Here is a 27,979-nt window from a genome sequence, read left to right on the forward strand (position 1 = left end):
CATCTAGCAACTGTTGCCCTGTTGCCAATAATCTCTGCCCCTTCGCTTATAGCGGCCCATGGGACTATTCACAGCCAGGTGGCTGGCTACCGAGTTGCCTGATTGGCTGGCAGGAAGACTGGCTGGTGCCAACAGCTGCAGACAGCTGTCCTATAACATGGCGTCTCGCAATCATCGCTTCTACTGTGGAGAGACCAGGGCCGGGGGACCGCCATGCCACAGCTCATCACACACTACATACTGACACAAACACAAGAAGGAATTTTGTCTGTGTGAGTGTGTGTGTGCGTATGACTGGTCAAGCGCTTCACTATGTGCTCACCAAAGCCCGTCTTGGCTGAGAGGGCAGCGGCCCGGGCCATTGGGTAGTTATCTCATCTCTCTTGGGTGGGATCCAGGTCTTTAGGAGCAATGATGAGGAGAAGAGGAAATTAAACCACTGGCCTTTGTTGCGGATTTAAGGATCACAGGGCGAGAGAGAGAGAGAGAGAGAGAGAGAGAGAGAGAGAGAGAGAGAGAGAGAGAGAGAGAGAGAGAGAGAGAGAGAGACTGTGGGGGTAGGAATTGTGTGAGTCATTTCTTGTGTGTGTGAGTGTGTGAAAGCATGCATGTGTGTCTACGTGTGTAGGTGTGTGTGTATGTGTGTGCACGCACGCGCAAGAAAGAGCCCAGTATGTGCGTATTTGTGTGTATTGGGCGGAGTGGGGTCATCCTCTTTTCACAGGCCAACCGTGGAGATATCATCTTCCCAACCTCCGTTCGACCTTGATAAATCCCCTCCTTTGTAACTCAAACCTCCAGAGAGGGCGTTTTTTTCTTCCTTCTCTTGTGAAGCATACACTGTTGCCACCGATGTTGCTCTTCTTGTTTAGTTATCGCTTGCTGCTATTGTGTGTGTGAGAACAGTGGCACATGACCCTCTCTGACTTGTCTCCTTTTACTCACACGCTTATCAGACAGTAACTATCGTGCACGCCTTCCCCCCAAACCACATTGTTTAGTTTGTTGTTTGCCTCCGGGCAAGAACTTCACCGGAAGTCTGGCGAGAAATGCGATAAACTATATAAACTCTTTGATTGATGTTGGCAGGGAAGAACTGAACTGAACTACTCTCACAGGTGTGTGCATTGGATTATGTCAAATTCAGCCCTTGTGATCTATGGTACATTGGTCACTGGGTGTGCAGTAAAATCCAGTGTTCATTTAATTTAACATCCATGCTCAAAAACAGTCTGCTAAAATAGAATCTGGTCTTTACTTGCATAATATCATCATCTTCCGAGTTCATAGGATTACCACTGAAATCACATCCCCACAAGTGAGTTCCACTTAAATGGGTTTCTGAGGGCTGATATGGATTTTTCCAAAAGGTACAAGGATTACAGTAGCCTATATGAGAAAGAAACTTTTCTGAACCAGCATTCAGGCCATTTTGAAGAAAGAAAATCGATCTGGCAACGTTTTAATAAAAGTCCAATATAACAGTAAAACAAAACAAATAAAAAATGCTCCATAATACACCTGTTGTCATGTCTAAGATGACCATAAAGTGGTCCTTACAAATTCCCACATTGGGAGGCAAAGTCAATATAAAAACTTCCACTAGATCATCACACAACAAAAATGATATTTGGGCAGCCTGCCCCATACAGAGTTATACTATCATCATGCATTTTGAAAACGTGCCCAACAGTAGGCTAGAGATTCTGAGATTGTGCAGCTTAAACCCTGGACTGGAAATGCGCCCAAATTTAAGATGTACAGGATATGAAGATGATATTCTGCCCTTTACAGCATGAAACTGCTCGATTAATTGACCTCCTGATCTGTCATTTGTCAAGTTTTCTTTTGTTATTTGCGAGGAAAAAATCTACTCACAGAAATCACAGACGAATTGTCCGTTTCTCTGACAACATGAGACCAAAAGAAAAATGACATAATCGTCATTAGCCTATCTCAAAAAGGTTACACATTGCGCTGCCATTAAAATTATATCTGCTATTATTTTGACAGCTCATACAATTATGTCTTCGGTACGGTAACTGGAAGACTCGCCCCAAAACACACTCGCCCCCATTTTTTTTTTCGCGGAACGATCGAATCCGAGCGGTTCTTGTATTCTTCTCTTCGTTTTACTGAGGTTAAGGTTACATAAGTTTAGGGTTGGGTATAGTTTGACTGATGTTAACTTTAGGAATAAGGTTAAATGTAGGCATAGTTTACTGAGGTAAAGTTTAGGATAGAATAGGTTTAAGCATAGTTTACTGAGGTTACTTTTAGGATTACCAGGTGGCGAGTGGCAACCGTTCCGAGGTCGCCGGGTTTGCCGCGGGGCGACTGTGTTTTGGGGCGAGCGTTCTTATATTCTACGGTAGCACTAGCAGCCTGTGCAGGGCAGACTGTGCAGTGCATAGTATACCATTCAGATGCAATTTAACAGCAGCAGAGCAGCAGCCTAATGGTCAACTGATCATACATAGACAGCGACTCAATCAAACAACAGACAGCAACATAATGCGACATCGTTGCCATTTTTCTTCGGTTTTCGGATCATGATGAAACTCGAGCGGCAACTTTTCTATCATCCGTCTGAGAGCACCTGATAGCCGCCTGCACCACCACTGTGTGTCTGTCTGTCTGTCTGTCTGTCTGTCTGTCTGTCTGTCTGTCTGTCTGTCTGTCTGTCTGTCTGTCCGACTGCATGTCTGCCTTTTACACACGCGTTATAAACTTGTGGCCACACATTACTACCGCAGTGCATAACGACCTGCTATAACTCTATGATAACGACATGCAAAATGTGTATTAATGCATGCATGTGTAATTGAATGTGAACATATAACTACCCCGGAGACTTCACATGATAATATGGCACACAGGACAAGCAAGGAGTTACATTTGGCGGATTTAGAATAATCGCCTACCTTTTAAACTGAGCACAAAGCGTCGACTTAATTTTCCACTCCTCCCTTTCCTTTGAGGAAAAGTTTCCTAAACGTTATTCCTTTGCGGATTTCATGCGGAGAGAGCCATGATGTCTCGGAACAATCCTCTGATCCATAGCCTCTACTTTTGGAGAGAGCTGCGCTCCGACTTGAATTTCCATACAGAGCTCACACTCACACACACATACACACTCTCCAACAGGCACCTACATGTAAACTGAGCCCCTCCAGTGGTGACATCACACATCTCTATGGCAACTCTAGACTCCACCCAGCAAAGAGCTGAACTTACCTGTCTGACTAGCAATATTTTTCACATAAGGGACTCCTTACTTACTCCGATTTCAGACTAGAACCAGCCTTGGATCAAGACTATCATATATGTATTTTTTATCGATTTTGACATTTTTATATAGATACGTAGTAAGAGTCAGACTTGATTAGAACAGATTAGAACAGTGGTTATCAAACATTAAAACCAAATGGACCCCTTTTGTACACTCTCAGAGTTACAGACCAGTATAGAGTCCATTTGGATTTTGATTGATTGATGATTGAATACTTTATCATTATTATTATATTATTATTATATAACAGTTTGTAAACGATTTTTACAATGATGCTAAAAGGACAACACAAAAAGCCCTATAGGGCTTGTTTTCATTGTGGTCCTGTGTATTCAATTCATCGAGACATTTAACGACATACAATAATGATGACATGACTATAATATCCAAGACATCATCAACACTAGTAGTATATGTACAGTAAACAGTTGGGGGGGGGCATTCCTTGAGGAATCCCCCCAAGGAACCCTGAGGGTCCCTGGCCTGTATAGACCACACACAGGCATTCTGAATAGACAGATAACACGTATTTGCTGTTGAATAGATGGACAAAATCACAAGCTGTACATGGACAGATGGTGGTGGTGACTGTGTTCTCTGTCCAAGAGACGTGATAGACAGTCATTCATTGATATTTGTTTATCTGCGAGGCCCTCCTTTGAAAATACCCTCTTTATAATCGCATCATTGTTAGTCTGGTCTGTCAGTTTATATCAAACCCACTCTAATAAGTTTGGTTTGTGCTCAGAATACCACAAGTAAAACCTTGTAATAAAATAATTAGACGTATGTCATCCCGCAGGGGGAATTCATTTTCAGCTTCGAGGCAGCTGAAGAAGAATTGCTTTTAGTTTCAGTATACCAGAAAGATGGTACAATTTACAGTGTGTCCAAAAAAAAACAATTGTCTTTTTCCTGTTGGAAACTTTACAAAGATGATCACAAACAACTGTATTTGCAAAAGGTGTGACTGATTTCTGCATTGTTGGTTTTATTCTGTCTTGCTTGTTTCTCTAATGGTGTAATCTCGGCAATCTCTGTAAATGAGAGCCCACCCTAAGTGCACTTATCCAAGAATGACCATAACTGACTATGTTATTTAATGATTAATGAACACACACACACGCACGCACGCACGCACGCACGCACGCACGCACGCACGCACGCACGCACACACACACACACACACACACACACACACACACACACACACACACACACACACACACACACACACACACACACACACACACACACACACACACACACACACACACACACACACACATACACACACACACACACACACACATCCTTCGGTTGACAGAATGAATAGGAATAGAACATGCATCTAGTATCATTGTGCACAGACGTCAGTCTATCTGATAAAGTAGTTGATGGTCATAGTATCAATAGTATCAATTATGCTTACGCAGATGAGCGTGATTCACCACATGTATGTACTGGGTCAAGCAGATAAAGGTCATCATTCATATCAATATCTGATTCATTGGTTTGGCGTAAAATAGGCCTATATATGCATAGTACAAACAATGATTATGAATTATAAAAGAATACCATGGAAAACATAATTGTTAAGTTTAGCTTAGCAAGTTAATAAAGTTGTTCTTATTTGGTTTCTGTTTTCTGTAAAGTGACTTTGAGTATCTATAAAAGCGCTATACGAATGTAATATCATTATTATTAAGTTTGCTTAGAAATCATAGACTTTGTATTGATTTTAAAATAGAATCTACACGGTAAAATCTCCAGTGTTCATTTATCAATCTCACACTCCACAGAGTGTACAAATGTAAACAAATGGACCCGTAAGGGTTCATTTGTTTACATAATTTTGTACACTCTCAGAGTTGCATGAGCGCTGAGGATTTTACTGCGTAATCTAAATAATCCTGCCAGACAGCAGAAAATACTTCTATTGTGCAATGCTCTGTATACCTTTGGCCTGAGCCTCTCCCTAGTTTGGCGCCCAGATCACCTTCACCTCTTTTTGTTTTGGCTATAAATCCAAATGACCTCCTCCTTTGTTTCCTCTGACCCGATGTAAACATACAGGTGAGACAAAGGTCCGCCTGACTCAACTGACCCGCTTTCCACTCTTTCTTGTCCACCGGCCTAACCAAAAGAATAGCATATAAGCAAGTCATGCCTTTTGTTGTGAAAACACTATACACACACATATGCACACACATTCCAATACAGAGACTAATGTATGACACATCCAAGTCTCCCTGAAGTGACATAATAAGCATGTGCAATTATAGTGATCCTACCACAGACGCAACTCACTGCTTTGCAGGCCGACGTAAACCCTGAACCGTCTGTGGTTCCCGTGTTTCCTACTTCTGCAGAAAAACAGCAACTGATAATCTCAGCGTGGCTGGAGGAGAATGTGACAGGCTGATTTATAGAGCGGCGGTGGCCCTCCCTTTCTTATCCTATGGCTAAAACAAGAGGAAATGGTTTCGCGATTGGACTGTCGCCTCGGCCTGCAATGGAAAATACAAAATGAGCTGTGATGACCGAAGAAGAGAAGCCATATGTTCACTAGTGAATTTGGAATGATCGGCTACTGATCCTGCACAACATTAACCTCAGAGAGTGTACAAATGCAACAAAATGGACCCATAAGGGTCCATTTGGTTTCATTTGTACATTCTCTGAGTTACAGACCCATAAGGTTCCTAACTATCAATCTGCTAAATGCCTAAATTGTAAATTGTATCAATCATTTGACAAGGGACTCCCTGGAACGCCCTCAAGGACCCATGCGGGTCCCCAGACCCTACTTTGAGAACCACTGGTCCATGATGTATCGATGACGTATGATTCCAAATTTGGGCAAGGTTTCAACCCAATGAAAGTTACATGATTTCAAGTAATATGAAACCTTAGACATACATTTGTGGAGGTACTACGTTGACTTGACATACTGGCAATTTGCTTAAGGAATTTGGCGCTGATCTGTCCAGCGCTTTGCAAAAGTATCTCTGGAAATACACACACACAGACAGACACTTTTATAGATGGCTATAGCCTCCACAACGCCACGCCATAAAAAAGACCATGTGAGCACCACCCAACAGCAACAACAAGAACAGCAACAACAAAAAACAACAACAGCAATGACAGTGACAACAACAGCAACAACGGCAAGAACAACAACAATGTAGTGTTCCCAGCAGTGTTGATTTCGTCGACTAAAACTATGACGAAAAATGTTCGTCGACTACCTTTTTTCACTGACAAAAACTAAATAAAAACTAAGCCACGATGACTAAAACTAAGACTAAATATATTGACAATTTCGTCAACAAATTACATTTTTTTTAGTGAGGGACGAGTGGAGAAGAGATCCAGTAGAACTAAAAGTAATTTTATGTTTGGTTGCGCTCGAGTGTTGCGCTCTGAAAATAGCCGATCTACAAGCTCAGCGCGACGCGTTGTGAGCTTGTAGATCGGCTATTTTCAGCATGCAACCAAGTGTAAAATCAGCCACTACGATGCCATCAAGGCCCGCCAAAATAATTTTTTTGACGACTAAATCAACTGTAGATTTAGTCAACTATAATCTTATGATATTTAGTCGACTAAAACTAGACAAAAACTAAAGCATTTCAGATGACTAAAATATAAACTAAATGGAATCTTAAAGACTATGGCTAAAACCAAAACAAAATTTGCTGTCAAAATCAACACTGGTTCCCAGTGGACCCTGCGTTCTCCCCAGCCACTGACCTGCTCTCTGAGCCTCTCCTGGTGGCCCATGATGGCCGAGGCGTGGTGAGGGTACTTCTGCTTCAGGTGTTCCAGGAAGGCCTCCCTCTTCTTGTCCATCTCCGGCGGCTGCATGGCCAGGATCTCCCGGGAGCTGCGGGCTCCCCCTACCGTGTGCCTGCGAGGGACGGTGCGGCTGGCTCTGGGGTCTGCGCGGGACGGGGACGACGTCCCATTGAGGGAGGCCTGCCGGCGGCCAAGGTGCTCGGCGTCCTCGGGGGAGGTCACCTTCAGGTTGCTTTTGTTTTGCTCTGAGGGGACAGAGGGGGGGGGGGGGGGGGGGTAAGGATCAATACACACATACTGTACTGCTGTTTTGCCATCAACACCGAGAGTGTGTGCGTGTGCGTGTGCGTGTGCTCGTGCGTGTGCGTGTGTGTGTGTGTGTGTGTGTGTGTGTGTGTGTGTGTGTGTGGCTACAGTATGTGTTTTTGGTCTATATACTATACAGTAGTTCATGCAGAGGGCAACTTGAGCCAAATAGAGCGTTGGTTCTCAAAGTGGGGTCCGGGGGGTCCTTGAGGGAGTTACAGGGGGTCCCCAGCTAAATGATGGATAGTGAACCAAATTTGGACCCATACGGGTCTGTAACTCTGAGAGTGTACAAATGGAACCAAATGGACCCGTTCCATTTGTACACTCTCAGAGTTAAATTAACATTGATTTTACAATATAAATTGGGGTCCCAGAGATAGAAATGCCATTAAATGGGGGTCTGTAGCCTAATGCATGTCAAACTGGGGGTCCTTGAAATTAAAATGGTTGAGAATCACTGCTAGAGCTGTAAAAATCTTCTCTTATGGGGGTCCCTGGCATATCTTTTTCAAATGGGGGCCCGCGGGCTAATAAGTGTCAATTTGGGGGTCCTTGACATAAAAAAGTTTGAGAACCACTGAAATAGAGGACAAGTGAAATGCTGTTTGAGACCAAACCACAAAAGCCGGAGTCTTACCAAAATAGTAGGAATTCAGATTGCTTGCTAAAGGTTAATTAATACACTTCTTTATGAAGGGTATTTATGGAGCGGAAAGAGAAAAAAAACATATCCATAAACAAAAAAACATATAAAAAAGGATGTTGATATTTCCTCCAGAGGTGCTGCTACATCATTTGATACACAGTAGACTTGCCTGACATACTGACGATGTTTTTTTAGATGTTTTTCTTCAGCCTTTCTGCTTTATTTTGATAGTGTCAGTGAGAGAGAGGCGGTGGACTGACAGAGGAATGACACATATCACACAGTCCGGCTGATGGCCAGGAGTCAAACTGAGGACACGCTGAAGAAGGCATTTTGTGCCCATGTGGTGTGCACCCTAACCTCTCCGCTATCGGGGCGTCCCACTGCTGTCGCATATTTCCGAGATCGATTCCCAATTTAACGTGTCTGACACTATATTGGAGATGGAAATGCTAAACTAACCCAGCTGTTCAACGCTCATCTCTGCCTCATCCAGCCTGGGCTGATAGTCAATATCTGTCTCTCCTGGAGATGCTGTCCAGAGCATCTGTTTATACACCCGAGGTCTTGTGAAACATCCAAACAGAGTAGACACTGCCAAAACTGCAGTCTGCTGAGTTAGACACATTGGGGGAGAAATGTTGTTTCTTAAGCGGGATGTTTTCAATGAGTTTCTGTGGCACAACTTCACTAACATGGAATAACACTCTCAAGGGGGGGATTCCAGTCTTCCCGAAGTTAGACATGATGATTGCATGCACGTGTTCATAACGTCATAACTATCTGGTGAGAGAGGGTAACCAATGTGTCTGATCAAAAACATACTTCACAATCTTAAGTGGGCCAGAGAGAGACAATTATCCTGCTGTTTTATTTTTTTAGCCTAAGATTTCTGCTAACAGAAAATAAGTCACTTTGAAGAAGGACATTCGATTTGAAAGCACAACGTGGACTAATTAAAATCAACTCCTTGGGCACAAATCTCCTTTTTGGACTCCATTATCCTTTCATAAATCAATCAGTGCCCGGGGGGTGCAGCCATAACACAGGAAATCAATTTGAATACAAGGCCACTGCTTGTGACTTAGGAATGGCATTGGCAGTGAAAGTAAACAATGGGACTAAAGGTGCATTCAGAGTAGAGTAGAGTAGAGTAGAGTAGAGTAGAATAGAGAAGAGAAGAGAAGAGTAAGCCCATAAAAAAGAGACAAACGAGTATGGAGGTAAAGGGCGTAGAAGGAGGGAGAGATGGTGGGGTGAGCTGCTGGAGTGTGAAACAGGGAGAGAGAGCAATAAAGCAAGCTGCTCTGCCTTGTTTTCTAGCAGGCAGGTGGAGCCATAATGTGTAGCTTTCAGAGGGTAATGGTGGAAAATAATGGGCCTCTTTACTGGGGAGTTCAGGTCCTCTGCATTTATCTCCCTAGGTCAAACAGTCCACAGAGGATAGTCTTTTGGCCTTAGTTTGCGGATTTTACATGTCTTTTCTTCTTCTTTGAAAGCATGCACTAAACTAGAGATCAAAAATGTCTATTTATTATTTATCTCAAAAATGTACTACGAGGGGGAAATGTTCAGAGGTGAACATTTCTTCATGGACTTCATAAATGATAAAATAGTTATGAAACACATTTTGGAAAACAGACTCAGTGGCAATGTTGTGAACAGTGACACAGCAGCGGTGACATGTTTAACGTCCGTTTGAGTACAAATCTTATCACAGTCATGTCTCTCAAACTGAAAGACTGCTGTTAAGACGAGCAAATAGGAAGAAATCTGTTTCCACAAGTGCAAATTTGCCCGGATGAGTTAAGCAAATTGGCAATAATGTGTCTGAGAAGGTAGCAAGCACAGGAGATGGTGGTAGGCCATGAAGCATATTCTCCTTGTCTGCAACACACCTCCCCATCCCCCATCCATACCCCGCTCAAGTTCAGAGTCACAGCGCGTCTCATGTACTTCCAAGCGCTATTTTTAAACTGCCAAACTGTTTCTCCGCCGCTAACAAAGTTACCCCGTAGCTTCACACACAGGCAAACAGGCAAAAAACATCCAAAGGAAACTATCTCCTATCCATTGGCCGGCGCTGCTTGATTTACCTTCCTCAAGTGGACAGTCTTTCCCTTCATCTCCAAACGGTTCCTCCATTGTGCCTTGAGATCAGAACCCGGCCGTTACAGAGAACTGGACCGGACAGAGAGAGCGAGGCGGCTATAGGAAGGATCAGCAGGGCCACGATTACTGCTGGCTTTCAAATTCCAGACGTGGCTGACGTGGAATAAGGGGGGCTTGAGATATGCCCCTGCCCCACAGCCCCCAGGGGTAGACTGCTAGGGATTTAGAAAGTCAACTGCATTCCAGGACACAGATCAACAAGACCCCCACCCCACCCCTAAGGCGAATGGCTATGTTCCTGACAGAGTAAGTGAGGATGTGTTCATGAACAGAGAGAGAGACACAGACAGACAGACAGAGCATATTAAAAGAAGGTATTGCCTCGACACATGCTATTGCTCATCTTAAATCTAGCCCCCCTTCCCCCCTGGACACAACAGGTGTCAGTCAAGCAGTCTGACATTGAGAAAGACATTAACACATACAGTACACGGCAACATCCTGGAGTGTCAACTTAACTTCATTTTTACACTTGAATCCTAGCGTCCCTATTCTGGGCTTGTCATAGTAGGCAAAAATAGATGAACATTTGGTGAGAATAGGTGAACATTTGGCGAAAATAGCAGATCTACAACCTTGTACACTTGTAGATCGAGCTTGTACGGCGATTTTTGCATGGTGTGCAGTATATGGGGTTTAAGTGGTTCAACTGACACTCAGGACTTTGCGGTGTGCACACACTCATACAAACAGTCTGGTCTTTGTAATGGTGGTGTCTGTGTGAGCCATGTCTCATGTGTAAAGCCTCAATCCCAGAACCCCCCGTGGAGAGGCCCATAGACCCCAGCCGGCATGTACTGAAAATGTGTGTCATAACCTACTTTTGAGCGATGTCCAAAATGTGCAATGCACGTGGCATTCAGCTGATCTACGGCGCAACAACAGCACTAACAAAATGAGCGTGCTTTCTAGCGCTGGACATTATTATTATGTTACTTTGAATGTGACAGCGGGAAACCGCATACTGGCTTCACGTGGACGTTTGTGAAAATGTGCGCGTTTGCTATGGTTTGTCTACAAACATTGCTTCTGCCTCCTCATATCTTGTGCAAACATGTCAGTATATACCAAAACATGTCACCCACGGCTGTATTTAAGTGTGACTGATTAGCCAAAATGTTAGACAGACCCTGATAAAGACCTTCTGGGTCAATACGCGTTGGTCATATTTTGTTGCTCTCTTGCTCAAAATAAATCCTAATTGTTTTCACCAAAGACGGAGTGCCTTGGAATTATTTCTTTGCAAGTCTGCAGTCCTGCACCTTTTGGGAATTAAGCAGTACTTCTTTGAAAACACTTTTTTTGTTCATATGTCAGTATATACATTTCCGTATATTTGTGTGCTAGTTCTTTTTTGTGCGTTGGTGGTAGTGGCGGTGGGGTGTGGGGGGTGGGGCCAAGGGGTGCACGCGAGGCTGCATGCACACGTACGTCTGTGTGTGTCCATTTATCAGCAGCTGCTGATGTTAAGTAGAACAATGGGAAAAGGCACAAGAGGGCTTTATGGTCTGAAAATTGACAGCAATTGACATATCTTCACAGGGAAAACGTGAGCGGATCAATGGCCTAGTTACTTTGCGGGCCATGTAATTGAAAGTGGTTGGTGGAGCGCACGAACAAACACAATGGAGCAGGCGGCAGCTGACAGATAATGTCTAACATATGGACACAAGTCTGCTTCCACTCACCCACACACATACTCAGACTGTTAGCCACAATAGGCAGATAGTTGCCCGGCCAACGAAACGGACCTGAATCGTGCCGTTTAGTTATATGTGATCCCAATGGTGGACAGTAACTAAGTACATTTACTCGAGTACTGTACTTAAGTACAATTTTGAGGTATTTTTTACTTTCAATACTTTTACCTCTACTCTATTACATTTCAGAGGCAAATATTATACTTTTACTCCACTACAATTATTTGACAACTTTAGTTGCTAGTTACTTTGTTGATTTTAATCATTATTAGTTACACAACACACATTACCCACTTCAGCCCTATATACATTCCGGCCATTTGAAAATAGCCGATCTACAAGCTTACAATGCGCCGCGATGCACATTGTGAGCTTGTAGATCTGCAATTTTCAAAAGATTTGTATGCATTTGAGAACTTGTGAAATGGGACATTCTGCATAATGAGTACTTTCACTTTTGTACTTTAAGTATATTTTGATACCAATGCTTTAGCTCAATAAAATTTTGATTACGGACATTTACTTGAGTGTTTCTACATATTGCAGTATTGATACTTTTACTTCAGTAAAACATTTTAGTACTTTTCCCACCACTGTATGTACTGTATGTATGGAGGCCGTTTGCTCTAAGAATATCACCCCGGGATTTACGAGGTGTTACACTAAGCTGGGAATATTTAAGATGGCTTTCATATTGTCTTGGGTATGCTGTTGCCATAGAAATAGTATTAAAATCGTATTTTCAGTTTCACAAGGAATTTGGCCTTGGTGAGGGGGTGCATGCAGTAGTAGTAAACAGCAACAGAAGTTTGCATATCATCGCTATTGTATGTCCAAAACGTTACCCTTCGGGAAACTGAAAAAATAACCTGTGTTCCAATGGATCCCATGGACATAAAAAAATAAATAAATCTAAAACAGATCTACAAGCTCAGAATGTGACGCATCTTGACGTGTTGTGAGTTTGTAGATCGGCTATTTTTTGATACTTTTGCGCAACGCGTATAAGTGTAAAATAGGGCATTACGTTTATGAAAAGATGAAACACAGAGATATAAGGTTTCTGTCAGACCAAAATATACATGTGTTATGAATTATGACCTTTATAGTGCTTGACCCGGTACATCCATGTGTTGAATCACTCTCATCTGCGTAAGCACATACTGATGCCCTTGATACCATGACCTAAACTACTTTATCAGATAGACGTCTGTTGTCAATGATATGAGATGCATGTTCTATTCCTATTCATTCTGTTCCTGTCCTTGTCTCATATCTTCTGGTCACGTCATTTGTCCAATACTGTAAATATTCTCTTTGTGTGTAATAAACTTCAGAACTTGCCGTGTGATACTGCCTGGTGCCGTCTTGTTCTGCACGCACGCGACTCAACTGAAACATCACTCACCACCCTTAGTTAGATGGAGACTCTTAGGGACCACATGGTTGGTCAACCAAAATCACAACAATATGTGTGCATGCGTCTTGCATTCCTCCGCCATCCGTGTGTTGAGTGCGTGTACAGTAACAGGTACAGTATGTAATGCACATTGTAAAGTGATTTGGATAAAGATGCTATATACATGCACCATTACTTTTTTCACCATACTTTAAAGGATAGAGAATAATAGCCACAGAAAATGTTACCAGGATGAAGTCATTGTTTGGAACATTCATGAGTCACTTGTGAACAGATGTGTTAGTCTATGTTCCAGCTATCCTGCATTGTCTATCTATCGTCTAGCAATGGGGAAATTACTTATATTCTACATGCGACATCGTCAATTACATGCTATACGGTAGGCAATTAAATGCAATAGTCAGTATAGTTCAGCAAGTGCCCTACTTATCCAGTGTAGTGTGTGTAGAGCTTTTGTTGGCAGATAGGAGATAGAGTTTCCTTATCTATATGACACGTGCCACATCACAAATACAACTGGGTTAGAGAAAACGTATGCCTATCAGTGGGTTTCTGTTATTCATTTGTCAAATGATACCAAACAAATCTGAATAACTCACAAATTTTGTATTCTTATGATGATGACATATTTCATGTTTTCATTTTGAGGACAGGACTTTAAGATGTCTGATGTTATACTGTATACAAAAGCCAGACACATTTACAGACATACAGTCTGTCAAAGACGGAAATACAGTACACTTTAATGTAGCTTAGAAAGTTAATGGAAAAAAATGTGCAGTCATCAAATTCCAACTATCACAACTGAAAGACATTATTCTCGACAATTTCCCAGCCATCATTCCAACCAAACCAGTTTGTTTTCTCTGGCTTAAAACTTCAAACTCAATCACCACCTTCTGGTCCAAACAACCTGCCCTGCTTCACTTTTACTGTCAACATTCCAAGCCAAAAATGACATATCCACTTTCAGAGTGTCACATGGGAGCAGGAAGTGCATCGTACCTCAGTCCAATAACCAAAGAATGTCGCTCTCTCACTCTCTCTCTCTCTCTCTGTCTCTCTCTCTCTCTCCCAGCTGCTGGTGCAACGTTAACGATAGTCCTCTCAGTTAAAAGACAACATGCAGCACTTGCCTACGTACACCCAGGTCTTGTGAGGGGCCATGGCCTTGTGTTGTCTCCTGTTACTCTGTGTGCTTGTCATTTATTTATGGAGGAATGTATCCTAGTGCGCACTCCCACTCTCCCCTACTATTACTTTCCCATAACTATGCAGTAAGACACAAAGCCCTGTTGTGTGCTATAAAAGCAAGGCCCACAGAGTGATACCATGAGCCTGTGAATAGCGATTACACAGAACAACACTGGTACAGTATCAAACAGTGCGTTCATTATGGAAATATTGGACGCGGAGTACATCGGAGTTCAACTATCAGCTGCTCCGCTTTCAATTGCCTGTAATGTGAAGGATGCGGTGTACTGTAAATCTGATTAGAATAAAATTAACATGCAGACAAGTGCATGGGCATAATTAAGAGCGCGTGAGCACACACGGCACACGTACACTGTGTAATGGCATAATTTTCCTTCTCCCTCGCCTGACTGCTTTGCGCGTCTCATATAAAGAACCTTTGTGTTGTTGCGACCAAACGTCCCCATGTCACACACGGAGCACCTGATTCCATGCCCTTCACGAAATCACATTACTATCCTCCATTAACTCCAACCAGCCCTGCCAGGCAAAACAGGCCATCTCTGTTGTGTGGGTGTGAGTGTGAGTGTGCGCGAGTGCGAGCGCGTACAGGTATGTGTGTTAGTGTGTGTGTGTGTCTGTGTGGTGAGCTGTTGGAAGCCCCAGCAGACACTCAGAGAGGTTGATTTCTACATTGGCTTTTCGCTGATTGCTGATGTGAGAGATAAACAGTTTCCGTTCTGAAATTGCCAGCCATCTGAAACCTGAGGTTTAATGCCCTCACAATGCAGCTCGGTCACATTTTTTTCACACAGCACACACACACACACACACACACACACACCGGAAATATCTGAACGCTCAAAGTATCTATTTCACTCCCTTGCAAGTTGAAGTCATAAAAACTCCAATTTCCTAACATGTCAACACTTTCACATTTTTACACATTTTAGAACATGACCCAAACAAAGAGAGGGGGGAAACCAGAAATGTCTCCAAGTGGGTCTGCTCAGATAACTAAGCAAGAGGGATTTCACTTTTCCTGTCGCCTGCATGGAACTCTGTGCCAAAGACAGTCTCGTCCACTTACGAGATCAACCAATTGGAAATGCCCTTGAGAATTTGTTAGAGGACCTTGCCGTCCGGTTCCTCAGTCCCACAGGCTGTTGATCGGCGCTGTTTTGTTTTCATTAAAGAGGGGCCACAGCTGTGCATCTTTCAGCTCAGTCAGTCACCATTTAGAACTGAAGAGTAATGTGCGGCTAAATCAAATTTAACTGTTTCCTGAGGATGTCGTTAATTTAACCCATTAAGACCTGAGGCCGATTCTACAAAATGCCTTCTAAGTGAGAAGTTCTCACACTTTCATGATTTTCCAAAAATGTAAAAAAAAATAGCAGATGTACAAGCTTGCAGCGCGGCACGAAGTGACGCGCTGTGAGCTTGTATACCTGCTATTTTTGAATAGCAACGCTAAAATCTAAAATGACACAGATGCTTTCCTGGTTTTAATGGGTTCATGCTTTATATATATATATATATATATATATATATATATATATATATATATATATATATATATATATATATATATATATATATATATAAGAATTTAAAGGTTGTAGTTGGAATGAATACTGTTCTCTTCTCTATCTCTAAGTGCATCGAGTGACCTCTAGTTGCCTCACGCTTCTCATGTGTTCTCTTTCACTCTGCTCCCTTTGTTTTGTTTTGTCCCTTTCACCAGTTTCACCAGTTTCGACGTGAGTAGTCAAGGCACTTCCTCCCTGCTCTGGCGTGTTTACAGTATGTGACTTAAGAGTACAGCTGTCAACCACATTGTGTGTGTGTGTGTGTGTGTGTGTGTGTGTGTGTGTGTGTGTGTGTGTGTGTGTGTGTGTGTGTGTGTGTGTGTGTGTGTTGTGTCCTGAGGAAAGGGTCAGTGCACTGGTCTCAATGTGGGCTCATTAGAAGTCCTGTGAGTGTGCTACACAGCATACAGCCAACATGATACTGGTGTCTCCCCTAACTCCTACGAACACACACGCACGCACGCACACACACACACACACACACACACGCACACATGCACACATGCACACGCACGCGCGCGCACACACACACACACACACACACACACACACACACACACACACACACACACACACACACACACACACACACACACACACACACACACACACACACACACACACACACACACACACACACACACACACACACACTCAGCGCCGGGAGCTACCACCAGGGATAGGAGAAACACCACATATTTGAATTATACATCTGACTCTATGGAGCTGACAAAAACAAAACCTCATTAGTGGCTTTAAAAAAGTCCCAAGGACCACAATTCAGAGGAGTTGTGTGTGCCCTTTTCCTGAAGCTGCTCTTTTGACATCATTCCAAACTCCTCATTGCAACGACAGCTTTTCTTTTCTCTGGGTTTCTATCCATTGGCCAGTGATCGCGCTCTCTCTCTCTCTCTCTCTGTTTGTCTCTGTCTGTCTGTCTGTCTGTCTGTCTGTCTGTCTGTCTGTCTGTCTGTCTCTCTCTCTGTCTCTCTTTCTCCCTCTCTCTCTCTCTCTCTCTCTCTCTCTGTCTCTCTCTTTTTCTCCCCTCCCCTCCCTCCCTCCCTCTCTCACTCTCTCTCTCTCTCTCTCTCCCCCCCTCTCTCTGTCTCTCTCGTTTTCTCCCTCCCTCTCTCTGTCTCTTTCTTTTTCTCCCTCCCTCTCTCTCTCTCTGTCTCTTTCTTTTTCTCCCTCCCTCTCTCTCTCTCTTTCTTTTTCTCCCTCCCCCCTCTCTCTCTCTGCTAATGAGGCATCTCCCCAGCAGCTGTGTCACTGTTAATGACCGGTGGTCCTCAACCTGTTGTCTGTTAGCTGGTACGACCACAGAACAGTCTCTCGACCCAGACATGCACAACACTGACATTATTACAGCACACCCCGGAATTAAGACACACCTGTATGTCTGTGCGTGTGCGTGCGTGTGTGTGTGTGTGTGCGTGTGCGTCCGTGTCACAGATGTGCCCAGAGTGTCCTCTGTGTTGAAGCCTTATAAACACACAGGTCTTGCTCATATCTATTGGCAGCTAGCCAAGAGATATGAGCTATGGACATTTAGTGTGTGTGTGTGTGTGTGTGTGTGTGTGTGTGTGTGTGTGTGTGTGTGTGTGTGTGTGTGTGTGCGTGCGTGCGTGCGTGCGTGTGTTAGTAGTAGTAGTAGTAGTAGTAGTAGTATGCGTTTGTGTATAGTTGTGTCGCACACTGTTCAGTGTAGGGTTCATTTAACTCTGAAAGTGTAAAAAAGGACCCATCCGGGTCCGATTGGAGTTAAATGAGTCCATGTTTACACTCTCAGAGTTAACACTGAGGATTGTACTGAGTACAGTGTCAGATGATAAACACCCCCCCCCCCCCCCCCACCCCACCCCAGCATGCCAGTTAGGCTCTTCAGCTTAAATCGAACAGGGCATTTCAAATTGATTTCACCGCTGATGCAGAGTGGTGGAAGTCCCTTGCTATCGAGAGAGTGTGTGACTTTTAGATCTTAAACCATCCTTCCTCATTGACAAGACTCCATGGAGACAGCCAAACACCCGCCTCTGGCAGAGCCACACAGATCCAATAAGCCTGATCTACTGTCTTCATAACAGTACATCATACTTTGAGCCCGCATGGAAAACAGTTCACGCGGTCACAAATCACTTTAGGAGGAAAATAAAATTTGCACTCGTACAAGCATCCGCTTTGCTCTCTCTGCCTCCCTCCCTCTCTCTCCCTCTCTCTCTCTCTCTCTCTCTCTCCCCAACTTTGCCGTTACATATTTCTCCCCATTTAACTACCTTGATAACTCTCCTTTACATTCCATCCCTCCTCAACTCTCTCTCTCTCTCTCTCTCTCTCTCTCTCTCTCTCTCTCTCTCTCTCTCTCTCTCTCTCTCTCTCTCTCTCTCTCTCTCTCTCTCTCTCTCTCTCTCTCCCCAACTTTGCCGTTACATATTTCTCCCCATTTAACTACCTTGATAACTCTCCTTTACATTCCATCCCTCCTCAACTCTCTCTCTCTCTCTCTCTCTCTCTCTCTCTCTCTCTCTCTCTCTCTCTCTCTCTCTCTCTCTCTCTCTCTCTCTCTCTCTCTCTCTCTCTCTCTCTCGCTCGTCCGCCCTTCCATCGTTCTCCTAATACCCTTTCCCCCTACTTACTTCTTCCTCCTCACTCTGCCCTCTCACTCCTTCTCTCCTTGCTCCCTGTCGTCTCTCGTCCGCCCTTCCTACTCCAGTCCCCCCCCTCCTTTATCCCATTCCTCTTCTAGCTGTCTCTCTGCCTCTCCATACCTTCCCTCCTTACTTCCTTAAGCCTCTTTCTCAAACCCTTCTCTCCTTCCCTTCCTCTGCCCCTCCCTCCCTCCCTCTGTTTCATCTCTTCTCCTGCCAGTGCAGGCGATCAGACTGACTGCAAAACACAGTGTTCACTTTGACTGAGTTTCCCAGAGTGTCAAAGTGAACTCTCAGTGCTGCACCCACCCAGAGAGTTAATTTATCATCATTTTACTGAGATAACACCAGATTTTTACAGTGTACTGCCGATGGCAGGGCCAGGCTGGTCAGTGCTGATGGCTGCACTCAGAGAGAGACAGAGAGAGAGAGAGAGAGAGAGAGGGGGGAGGGGGAGAGAGAGAGGGGGAGAGAGAGAGAGAGAGAGAGAGAGAGAGAGAGAGAGAGAGAGAGAGAGAGGGAGAGAGAGAGAGAGAGAGAGAGAGAGAGAGAGAGAGAGAGAGAGAGAGAGAGAGAGACAAAGAGAGAGAGAGAGAGAGAGAGCTCTAACAAACGGCTCCATTTATTGACATGCTCCACGCAACAGCGCGCCACAACACAACCTCGTGTTTGTCTGTCTTTTAACCACTGTCCCCAACACACACATCAGCACCGGATCGCTTCAAATCGGATAAACATCTACTGTCTTCCCCTCTAATAGACATGGCAAAGGGGAGAGAGAGGGGCGAGCGAGCCTGGCCCTGCAGGCAAAGTATGCACTGTGGCTCCCTTCACACCAGAGGGTGCTGCTGCTGTTAAACCCCCAAAAGTCCTGCAGGCATGTTCACTGATGTCATTACTGTAGCATAATAATGGTGCAGAAATGATTGAGGCTGTCCTCCCCCTCCCCTCCCCTCCCTGTGTGTGTGTGTGTGTGTGTGTGTGTGTGTGTGTGTGTGTGTGTGTGTGTGTGTGTGTGTGTGTGTGTGTGTGTGTGTGTGTGTGTGTGTGTGTGTGTGTGTGTGTGTGTGTGTGTGTGTGTGTGTGTGTGTGTGTGTGCGCGCGCGTGCGTGTGAGAACATGAGAGGATGTGTCTCTGCCGTCCGCCCGTCCTGGGGAAAGCAGTAAACGTAGAATATTTCCTTTTGTTACACATTAACTGCCATTTAATGAACCGGCATGTTTGTGTGCGTGCCTGTAAAGCCCAGCATGCCTGCAGTGTGTGTGCACTTCATTAACTCGTGAGGCGCCGCCTCAGACGTCTGTCCCCGGTCTCCCCGAACAACCGTCTCCGGGCCAACACGTCGTGGAGGCCGGTGGCTTCCTGGCGGAGAGGAGAGGGCATGAGAGACGCTGAGAGCAGCTGTGTTTGGGAGTGTGACATCCACCCAGGAGCTGGAGACGATGGAGGAACTCCCTCGCTCTCCTCCCATGGCCGAGAGACTTCATTCCTGGTGAACTAAGTCACCCAGGGCTGGGCTGCATACATGGGCCTCCAGCCTCCAGAGAGCCAGAGGTCCAAAAGGCTGACTGAATTCTCTAAACAAAGGAAAACGCTCCGGGGCCGCGTGACATCTCACTGCACTATATTCAGTGGTCGCCTCCAAACCACTGTCTGAGCTGCAAAGCAGTACTCATTTGCAGTGGTGGAAATGTTTTACTTAAGTAAAAGTATCAATACTGCGACGTAGAAGTACTCTGACTCTAAAAGTCTGTAATAAAAAAATGTACTTGAGTAAAAGTACAAAAGTATTGGTATAAAAATGGACTTAAAGTACCAAAAGTGAAAGTACTAAAATGTTTGAAAATAGCTTGTAGATCGGCTATTTTCAAATAGCCTAGATTTAAAATAGGGCTAAAGTGGTTAATGTATGTTTTTATAATGGAATCATTTATATCTGCAAAGTTTTCAAATAATTGGAGTGGAGTAAAAGTACAATATTTACCTCTGAGATGTAGTGGAGTAGAAGTAAAAGTATTGCAAATTGGAAATACTCTAGTAAAGTAAAAAGTAACTCAAAATTGTACTTAAGTACAGTACCTTTCCACCACTGCTCATTTGTAGGGGTCATCCGGGTGGTGCAGGGGTAAAAGTTCCTGCACAGGGGTTTGGATGCTCTGTGGTGCATTTGGCTCAGCCAGGTGTTCCAAGCAACACGACTGGCCGACCGTGTTCAAGGGCGATGGGTCACGGCACTACATCTGCTAGACGCGCTGCATGCGTACTGTACCATATGCTCACAGACCTAGTCGCAAGGTTTGACGTCGGTTGGTGATATCCGTGTAGCATGACGCCCTCTTTCGGTTATATTTGTATAAGTGTACATAGTATATTGGGCTCAAATGCCCCCCTCCCCCACCCCAAAACCTGGATAGAATCATATTATGCAACAAAAAGAAAAACTTTTTGAGAACATTTAGTTCGTCCTCCACCAGTCTGATGACTCAGGCACAGAATGATGCCCCCTATTAAAAACATGTGATGCTTCCAGTCTTTCCTATTTGTGGTGGGGCGTCTCTCTGCCTCATGTCTGGCCATATGATGATAATTTCAGTAAGAAAATCAAATCTGATCATCTCTAGAACACTTTCATCACAGACTGACCAAAAGGCCCACAGAACCCTGCTCAGGGACTGCAACAGAGATTACACAAGGAGGGAGAATAAGCAGAATATACTCTGTCTATAGGCTGCTCTCAAGAGTGAGCAAGTGTTATGGTTGATAACGTATCTCTTAAGCATGTTTTCCCACATCACCGCAAACATAAAACTGAGTATGCACGGCGCCACACACACACTCTCTCTCTCTCTCTCTCTCTCTCTCTCTCTCTCTCTCTCTCTCTCTCTCTCTCTCTCTCTCTCTTATCACATAGGGGGGTTCACCTGCCATACAGTATGCATCTTGGTGATAATTACATTGAGGTAGACAAACAGAGGACAGATGTGGAAACAGACTCACTAGAGATATGGCTGTAATGTGCTTAAACAAATGAGAGCATCAGGCACGCTTTGCTCTCCTCTGCAGCGGGCTTACTATTTTTACAGCACACACATTTGTGACATTTACATACGCCTTTCAATGTGCCCCCTCTCACGCAAGTTTATTAAAAAGTGATTGCACTGCAATTGACTCTCTTCATAGTGATAAGCAGCTTAGGGCCCTGACTTACCAGTGAGTCAATCATATGTTCATTATTTTTTTTTCTCTCTCTGCGCAGCATCTCTCTCTCTCTCTCTCACTCTCTCTATCTCTCTCTCTCTCTCTCTCTCTCTTCCTTCCCCCTCTCTCACAACGCTATAACAGTCTTAACAACAACGTGCAGGCATAGCTTGCAACCCAAAGCTTGTTACTAACATCTCAGGAATGCATCACTGCAAAAAATAAATAATAAAAAAACAGACATCAAAATGTCAAGTCAACAAATTAAGTTGTGAGGTTTTTCATATGACACAGGAGGTTACAGGAGGTAAAATATTTCAAATGCACTCCCCCCAAAAACGGTGCGAAACCACCAAGTGTGCTAAAAAAAGAAGAAGAATCTGGCAGCATGACCTTGCATTCTCAGATCAGCAGAAGTTTAGGGGTTCCAAACTCCAGCGAGGCGAGTGCTGCTGCCCGGAGCTGATAAGTGAGTGATGCAGGTGGTGGAGGGATGTGAAATAGGCCTCATGGTGGGGGGAGCCACTCTGAGAACACTAGTCCCTCTGTCCCGCTGTTTATCTGTGAAACCTGCTGTCTGTGTGTGTGTGCGGGGTGGAAGGCGTCCAAGCTCGGGCTGTACGGAGAGGGTAGAGGAGGAGGGGGGTCAGGGGGGGGAGGAGGAGTGGGGGGGTTTTGTGTATAGACTCAGTGGTAGACTGCTCCAGTCTAGCGCGAGGGACTGGTGGGCTGATTCTTGTGCACTAGCCAGGTCAGATCCAGGTTATTAATATAAATTAGTTAACAAAATAACAAAAAATAAAATTGAAAAAACAATTTTGTTAACTGAACTATATGAAGACTACAATAAATTGAATAAACGATAACTAACTGAAACTGTATTGTGTGTCTACAAAACTAACTAAAACAAACCAAAATTATAGACAAAATGCCCTTAGTTTTTGTTTGTGGATGGTTGGTGGTTCATCTGTAATTGAATACAATTTTAAATGCTTTCTTTTGTTAAGTTTTTAGTGAGCAGCTTCAGGTTCTTCTGGGTTCCCATCAATGATAACCTGAGCTGGTCACATCATATGGGCACCGTTGTGGCATCTTACATACCACTGCATGGTATATGTATTTACTGTAGTGGGTGTTTAAACTGCACATATACATCACCAGGACTGAGCTGCCAGCTACGCTATCAAAGTCAAGATCATGTCATGGTGGTTTTCTCAATCACCATCAAAAAGGTAAGGTCAGGGACAAGAGAATGAAAGACTTGGCATCTATAGCCTACCTGCTGCAGCCACTCATGGCCAGCTCCACACAACATTGAGAAAGAGAACCACCAGCATGGACGTTTTTTATTGTGGGTGATGATGAGGGAAAGGGAATAACTGTACAAACACTGTTTGTAATGAGCTGCTTTAAGTGATTCATTAAAACGATAATAATTATCTAACGACGTCTGCTTTTCAGAAATAAACCTACATGTATTATACATCAATCAATATAGATTATGCTCAAAGGTAATGGGGACAGCTGGAAGGAGGGCTGGCAGTGGCGCCATCTCTAGTTATCATAATTGCAAATCATGCTTTTATTCATGCAAAAATAAGTGGTTTTGAAATCAAAATCCCACAGCCATCGCAGCAGCTCCTTCAACACCCTGAAGTTCTCAACTTGCTCAAGGTCATTTATCGCCCCAAAATGACTTTAACCAATCATGGCGTTTTCAGCATTGTAATGAGGTGGCTGCCTCATGGGTAAATTAGGTGCGTAGCTTGGTACTGGCGACCCCGGACGAGGAAGCTGTTCACTGATCTGAGGGTGCGGGTGGAGGTTTGTGGAGTAGGCTATTAACACTGAACTTAACACAACCAACACTTTAGCACTACCAACATTCTGAACTGTACATGCGACGCGTTGTGAGCTGCTATTTTCAAACATTTTAGTACTTTTAGTACTTTAAGTACATTTTGATACTAATACTTTTGTACTTTTACTCAAGTACATCTTGAATTCCGGACTTTCACTTGTAACAGAGTTCTACATAGCAGTATTGATACTTTTACTTAAGCAAAACATGTGAGAACTTTTTCCACCACGTCCTATAACTGCTCCAGATGAGCAGGTTGGTTGGCCTTGCACGGCTGCCTCCACCACTGCTGTGTGAATGACTATGTGTGAATGTAACACACATTGCTCAGTGCTTTGTATAGAAGGCTGCAAGGCGCTATAGAAATGCAGAACCAACACTCCTGCCCCTGAACCCATGGCAGTCAAAGCCGATGACAGTGTTTCCCACAGCTTGGCCTCCCTGGCCTGAAATGGACGCCTGGCATTGGAACACACATACCAAACAAGGTAAAGCTAGAGACAGGCCTATTCATGTGAGCAGCCACAAAGCAAGCTCCTTCATGAGTTATTGAGTTAGTTAAATGCTGCTGTAATCACTTCAGGGACATATTTACACCGCTTTATGCTCTTTGGGAGAGTCATCTACGGTTACCCTTTTGTTATATGTCAGGGAAAGGCTCTGAAATAAATCCATTTAAGCACAAGACTAAAAATAACCATGGAGAAAAAAAAAACCAAAAACCTAAACCTAAACACAACACTCCTGTGATTTTAATGGTGGAGAAATGCTTTCTGAGAGAGCTTCTGCTGTAGCAGTCCAGACCGATACCGGCCACACAGAGGACTCTGATTGGCTGTTCATGACATCATCCCAGGGGCTGCCTGCGCCCCACCTCTCCCCCTGCCTTCAAGCCCTGTTGATGTCATCAGTGCTGAGGCATCTCAGTGATGTAATGCAGGGAGGGCCGTCACACACATGCACACACACACGCACGCACACACACACACACACACACACGACTGGCACCCCTTTCTTCCCCCCACTCGTCTTATTTCTCTATCCTCCCATCCTTCATTTCCCCCTGCCGTCCTTCATTTCCTCCTGCCTGCACCTCTTCTCTTCTCTTCTCTTCTCTTCTCTTCCATTCTCTTTCCATCCAACTCTACAGGGAAAAATGTCTAGCCCACTCCCACCTCATTGGGTGTTTATTAGCCCTAAAATGCAGGGCACAGAGACGTGCAGTTAAGCCCTTAGGTATGTAGAGCCACTAAAGCGATAGCAAGAGACGACAGAGGAACACAAAAACAGAGAGTCCTGACTCCTGCATGGAGCCTTATTAAAAAACAGTCCAGAGATCACGTTCACTTCACCCACAAGGCTGGTAGCCTGGACTCCAGATTGATTCGCTCTGTTTTTTTCTTCTTTTTCACTTCGCTTCTCAAAAAAATCTGTTTAAACGTTGCTAATCAGCCTGGATTCCAGGCAACCAGACTGGAGGAAAGGCAGTGGAAACCATAGCGACCACACCATGGTTAACTTTACATCCGTACCTCCCCAGAAGGATGAAAATAAGTACTATGTATTATGTATGTGAGGTATTTGTTTTGCTGTTCTCTTATTGTGTGAGGCGGTATGATTCTGATAAGTGCTGTATAAATCAGGGATATTATCATTAATATGTTGAAAGTGCTCAGAGGCTGGTACGATGGATGATCTCTGTACTCTGACATATACCTCAGTTTGTTCCCATTTGATTTATTCTGCGTATTCCATCTTTTTTGGCAGGTACTCATATCAGTTTTTAATCAAAATGTTTGTGTGTGTGTGTGTGTGTGTGTGTGTGTGTGTGTGTGTGTGTGTGTGTGTGTGTGTGTGTGTGTGTGCGTATTTGCGCGTCTGTGTGTGTGTGCGTGCATGTGTCCAGGTCAAAGAGCTCAAGCGGATTAGTGATCATAGATTGCTAGAGTGGCACAGAATTCAGCTTAAGGGGCTGCAGTCCATAATAACACATAACACACATATCAGTGTTAATTGAGTGTACAAATGGACCCAAATGGATCCAAATGGACCCGTAAGTCAATTTTCACACTCTCATATTGAACAGAGAGGATTTTAGAGTGCATTGTCTACAAACAGAACTACATGAAATACAGTACGCATTGCAAAACCAGACATCAGAGAAACAACTGAACTGACTCAAACTTTTGAGTACATTTTGAGTCAACGCAATGTCTGTTGCTGTTCCAATAAGAACATTTAGCGAGAGGTTAAACAATGGTTTGAGCGTGTCTATAGGGCAATTACATTCATTAATGTCTAATTCGTTGTCTACGGCAGTGGTATTCAAAAGGCCCATGTATACTCCTGTTCAGAACAAATGTGTGTATCTTCCTCACGCATTTGCTTACATACTCGGGTCCATACTTTATGTCTACCACTGTATATTAAAGTTCAAATATTTCATCCACTAGGGCAGTGTTTACCCAACCTGGCGTCTGGGCCCTCCTTGGAGGACCACCAAAGATCACTATGTCTGTTTGGAGGTATAGTCTAACATTTTTAACATGTTGCACAGTGTCATACCATGTTTGGGTCATTCTGTGTCAAAAATAATCAAAGATAGACTATATTGTTCAAGAGTTTTCAAAACGTTTGTGTGTGTGTGTGTGTGCATGTGTTTGTGCGCGCGTGTAGTCCATGCGCATGGGGGGGGGGGGGGCAGCTTGTGTCAGATGTATGAAGGGAGGGCTCCTAGGAAAAGGGTTGGGAACCACTCTACTAGAGGACAGGGTGTTTCAAGCAAGCCCCCAGAACCATGGTAGAATAGTGAAGCTGCCTTCTAACCCGCCTGGTGGTCAAACTGGGATAGCAGCCTTTAAAATGCTACTGCGCGTGCGTCTACCGTTAAAACCTACTAATGTTCCTTGGCTCCGTAGAAACCCTAGTGCGCCTGATTCCCAATACCCAATATCGACCCGATATATGGTACTTCCGGGGGCTTCAAACGCCACTGAGCAACGTTCATAGAAATGAATAGCTGGGGGCGGGGCAATCCGCCCTCGAGATATATCATAACTCTATGGTTTCAACCAGCCCAGAGGCTCTGTGCCACAGGTTATGGTTTCCCAAAACTGAATAAATACCACATACAAAAAACTAAAACTTGATTTCTTTGTTTTTCATGGACAGAGCGACTATTTCATCTGAGAGTGAAACCTATGATCTGAATAGTCATTGTTATACATATAATTCCCATTGGACTAACTTCAAGCCAGTGAAATACCAAGGGAATTTAAACTGTTCCTCATTTTGGGGGACCCCCTGGATTCCCCTCAAGGAGCCCTGGGGGTCCTTTGAAATCCTAGCACTTTGAGAACCACAGGTCCAGGGACAGTAGAGCAAGTAGTAGTCATAAATCCCAGTAAATAACAAGCAATAATAAGTCACATTGTGCAATACTAATTATAACTATACCCACATTCATACTTGTGAGTAATTACACCGAGAACCAAGGCCTGTATAATTATATGAGTCTTTTAATGGTGCTGATTCAAAAAACACTCGCTTAAGCAAAACTCTCGACCTACCCTCAAGCATTATATCATGATCACTGTGGGTGCTTCTAAGCTGGGTGAATAGAAGAATCACTGTTTGTCTCTCATGAGGAACAGGGAACCAACCCCTGTGAAAGTTTAAAGACTTAAGACTTGAGATTAATTCCCAAACCCACAAGATCAGCCCTGCATCGATTCATTAGTTAGTCGATGTTTCGATCGCAAGGACATTTTTCAAGACGTACGAACCATAAAGTAATACAGTGCTATCGACAGCAAGCAAAGGAAACATGCATTATTGACGTGCTTCTACTATGACAAAGTAGATAATAATTAAGTCATACTTTAGCTCCAGAGTAAGTCCTCTGTCAAAATGTCTACGCTTGAATTGAGACACCAACTTGGGATCTGTCTGTGACTGTGTCTGTTAATAGAAGTGTCCCTTGACCATGGCAGACAAATATTGTGCTGCCATTGATTAAAGCAGAGTTTATTGGAAACTGACATTAACATGAATTGATTTCTTAAGAAAATATACAAGGCACATTCTTCGTCTCAAGTATTAATCTGTGTGTCAAACCACTGGGATGGATAAACAAAGCATGAAAA

At 43.9% G+C, this 27,979-nt stretch overlaps 1 protein-coding gene across 10 annotated transcripts in view; it reads right to left on the minus strand.

The window, feature by feature from the left end:
* Window positions 1-27,979, minus strand: part of kiaa1217 (KIAA1217 ortholog) — a 167,620-nt gene that overhangs the window by 63,492 nt on the left and 76,149 nt on the right. For 7 of the 10 annotated variants that reach the window (XM_084049199.1, XM_084049198.1, XM_084049196.1 and 4 more), the window contains exon 2: window positions 7,052-7,341. In XM_084049199.1, the coding sequence (XP_083905325.1) occupies window positions 7,052-7,341 (290 nt within the window). Of the gene's footprint in view, window positions 1-2,924; window positions 3,137-7,051; window positions 7,342-27,979 lie in introns of those variants that run through there. The other 3 variants (XM_084049203.1, XM_084049202.1, XM_084049204.1) reach the window with 2 other exon arrangements.

This window comes from Gymnoscopelus microlampas, assembly GCF_963454915.1.
Source record: "Gymnoscopelus microlampas genome assembly, chromosome: 22".
Classification (NCBI taxonomy): domain Eukaryota; kingdom Metazoa; phylum Chordata; class Actinopteri; order Myctophiformes; family Myctophidae; genus Gymnoscopelus; species Gymnoscopelus microlampas.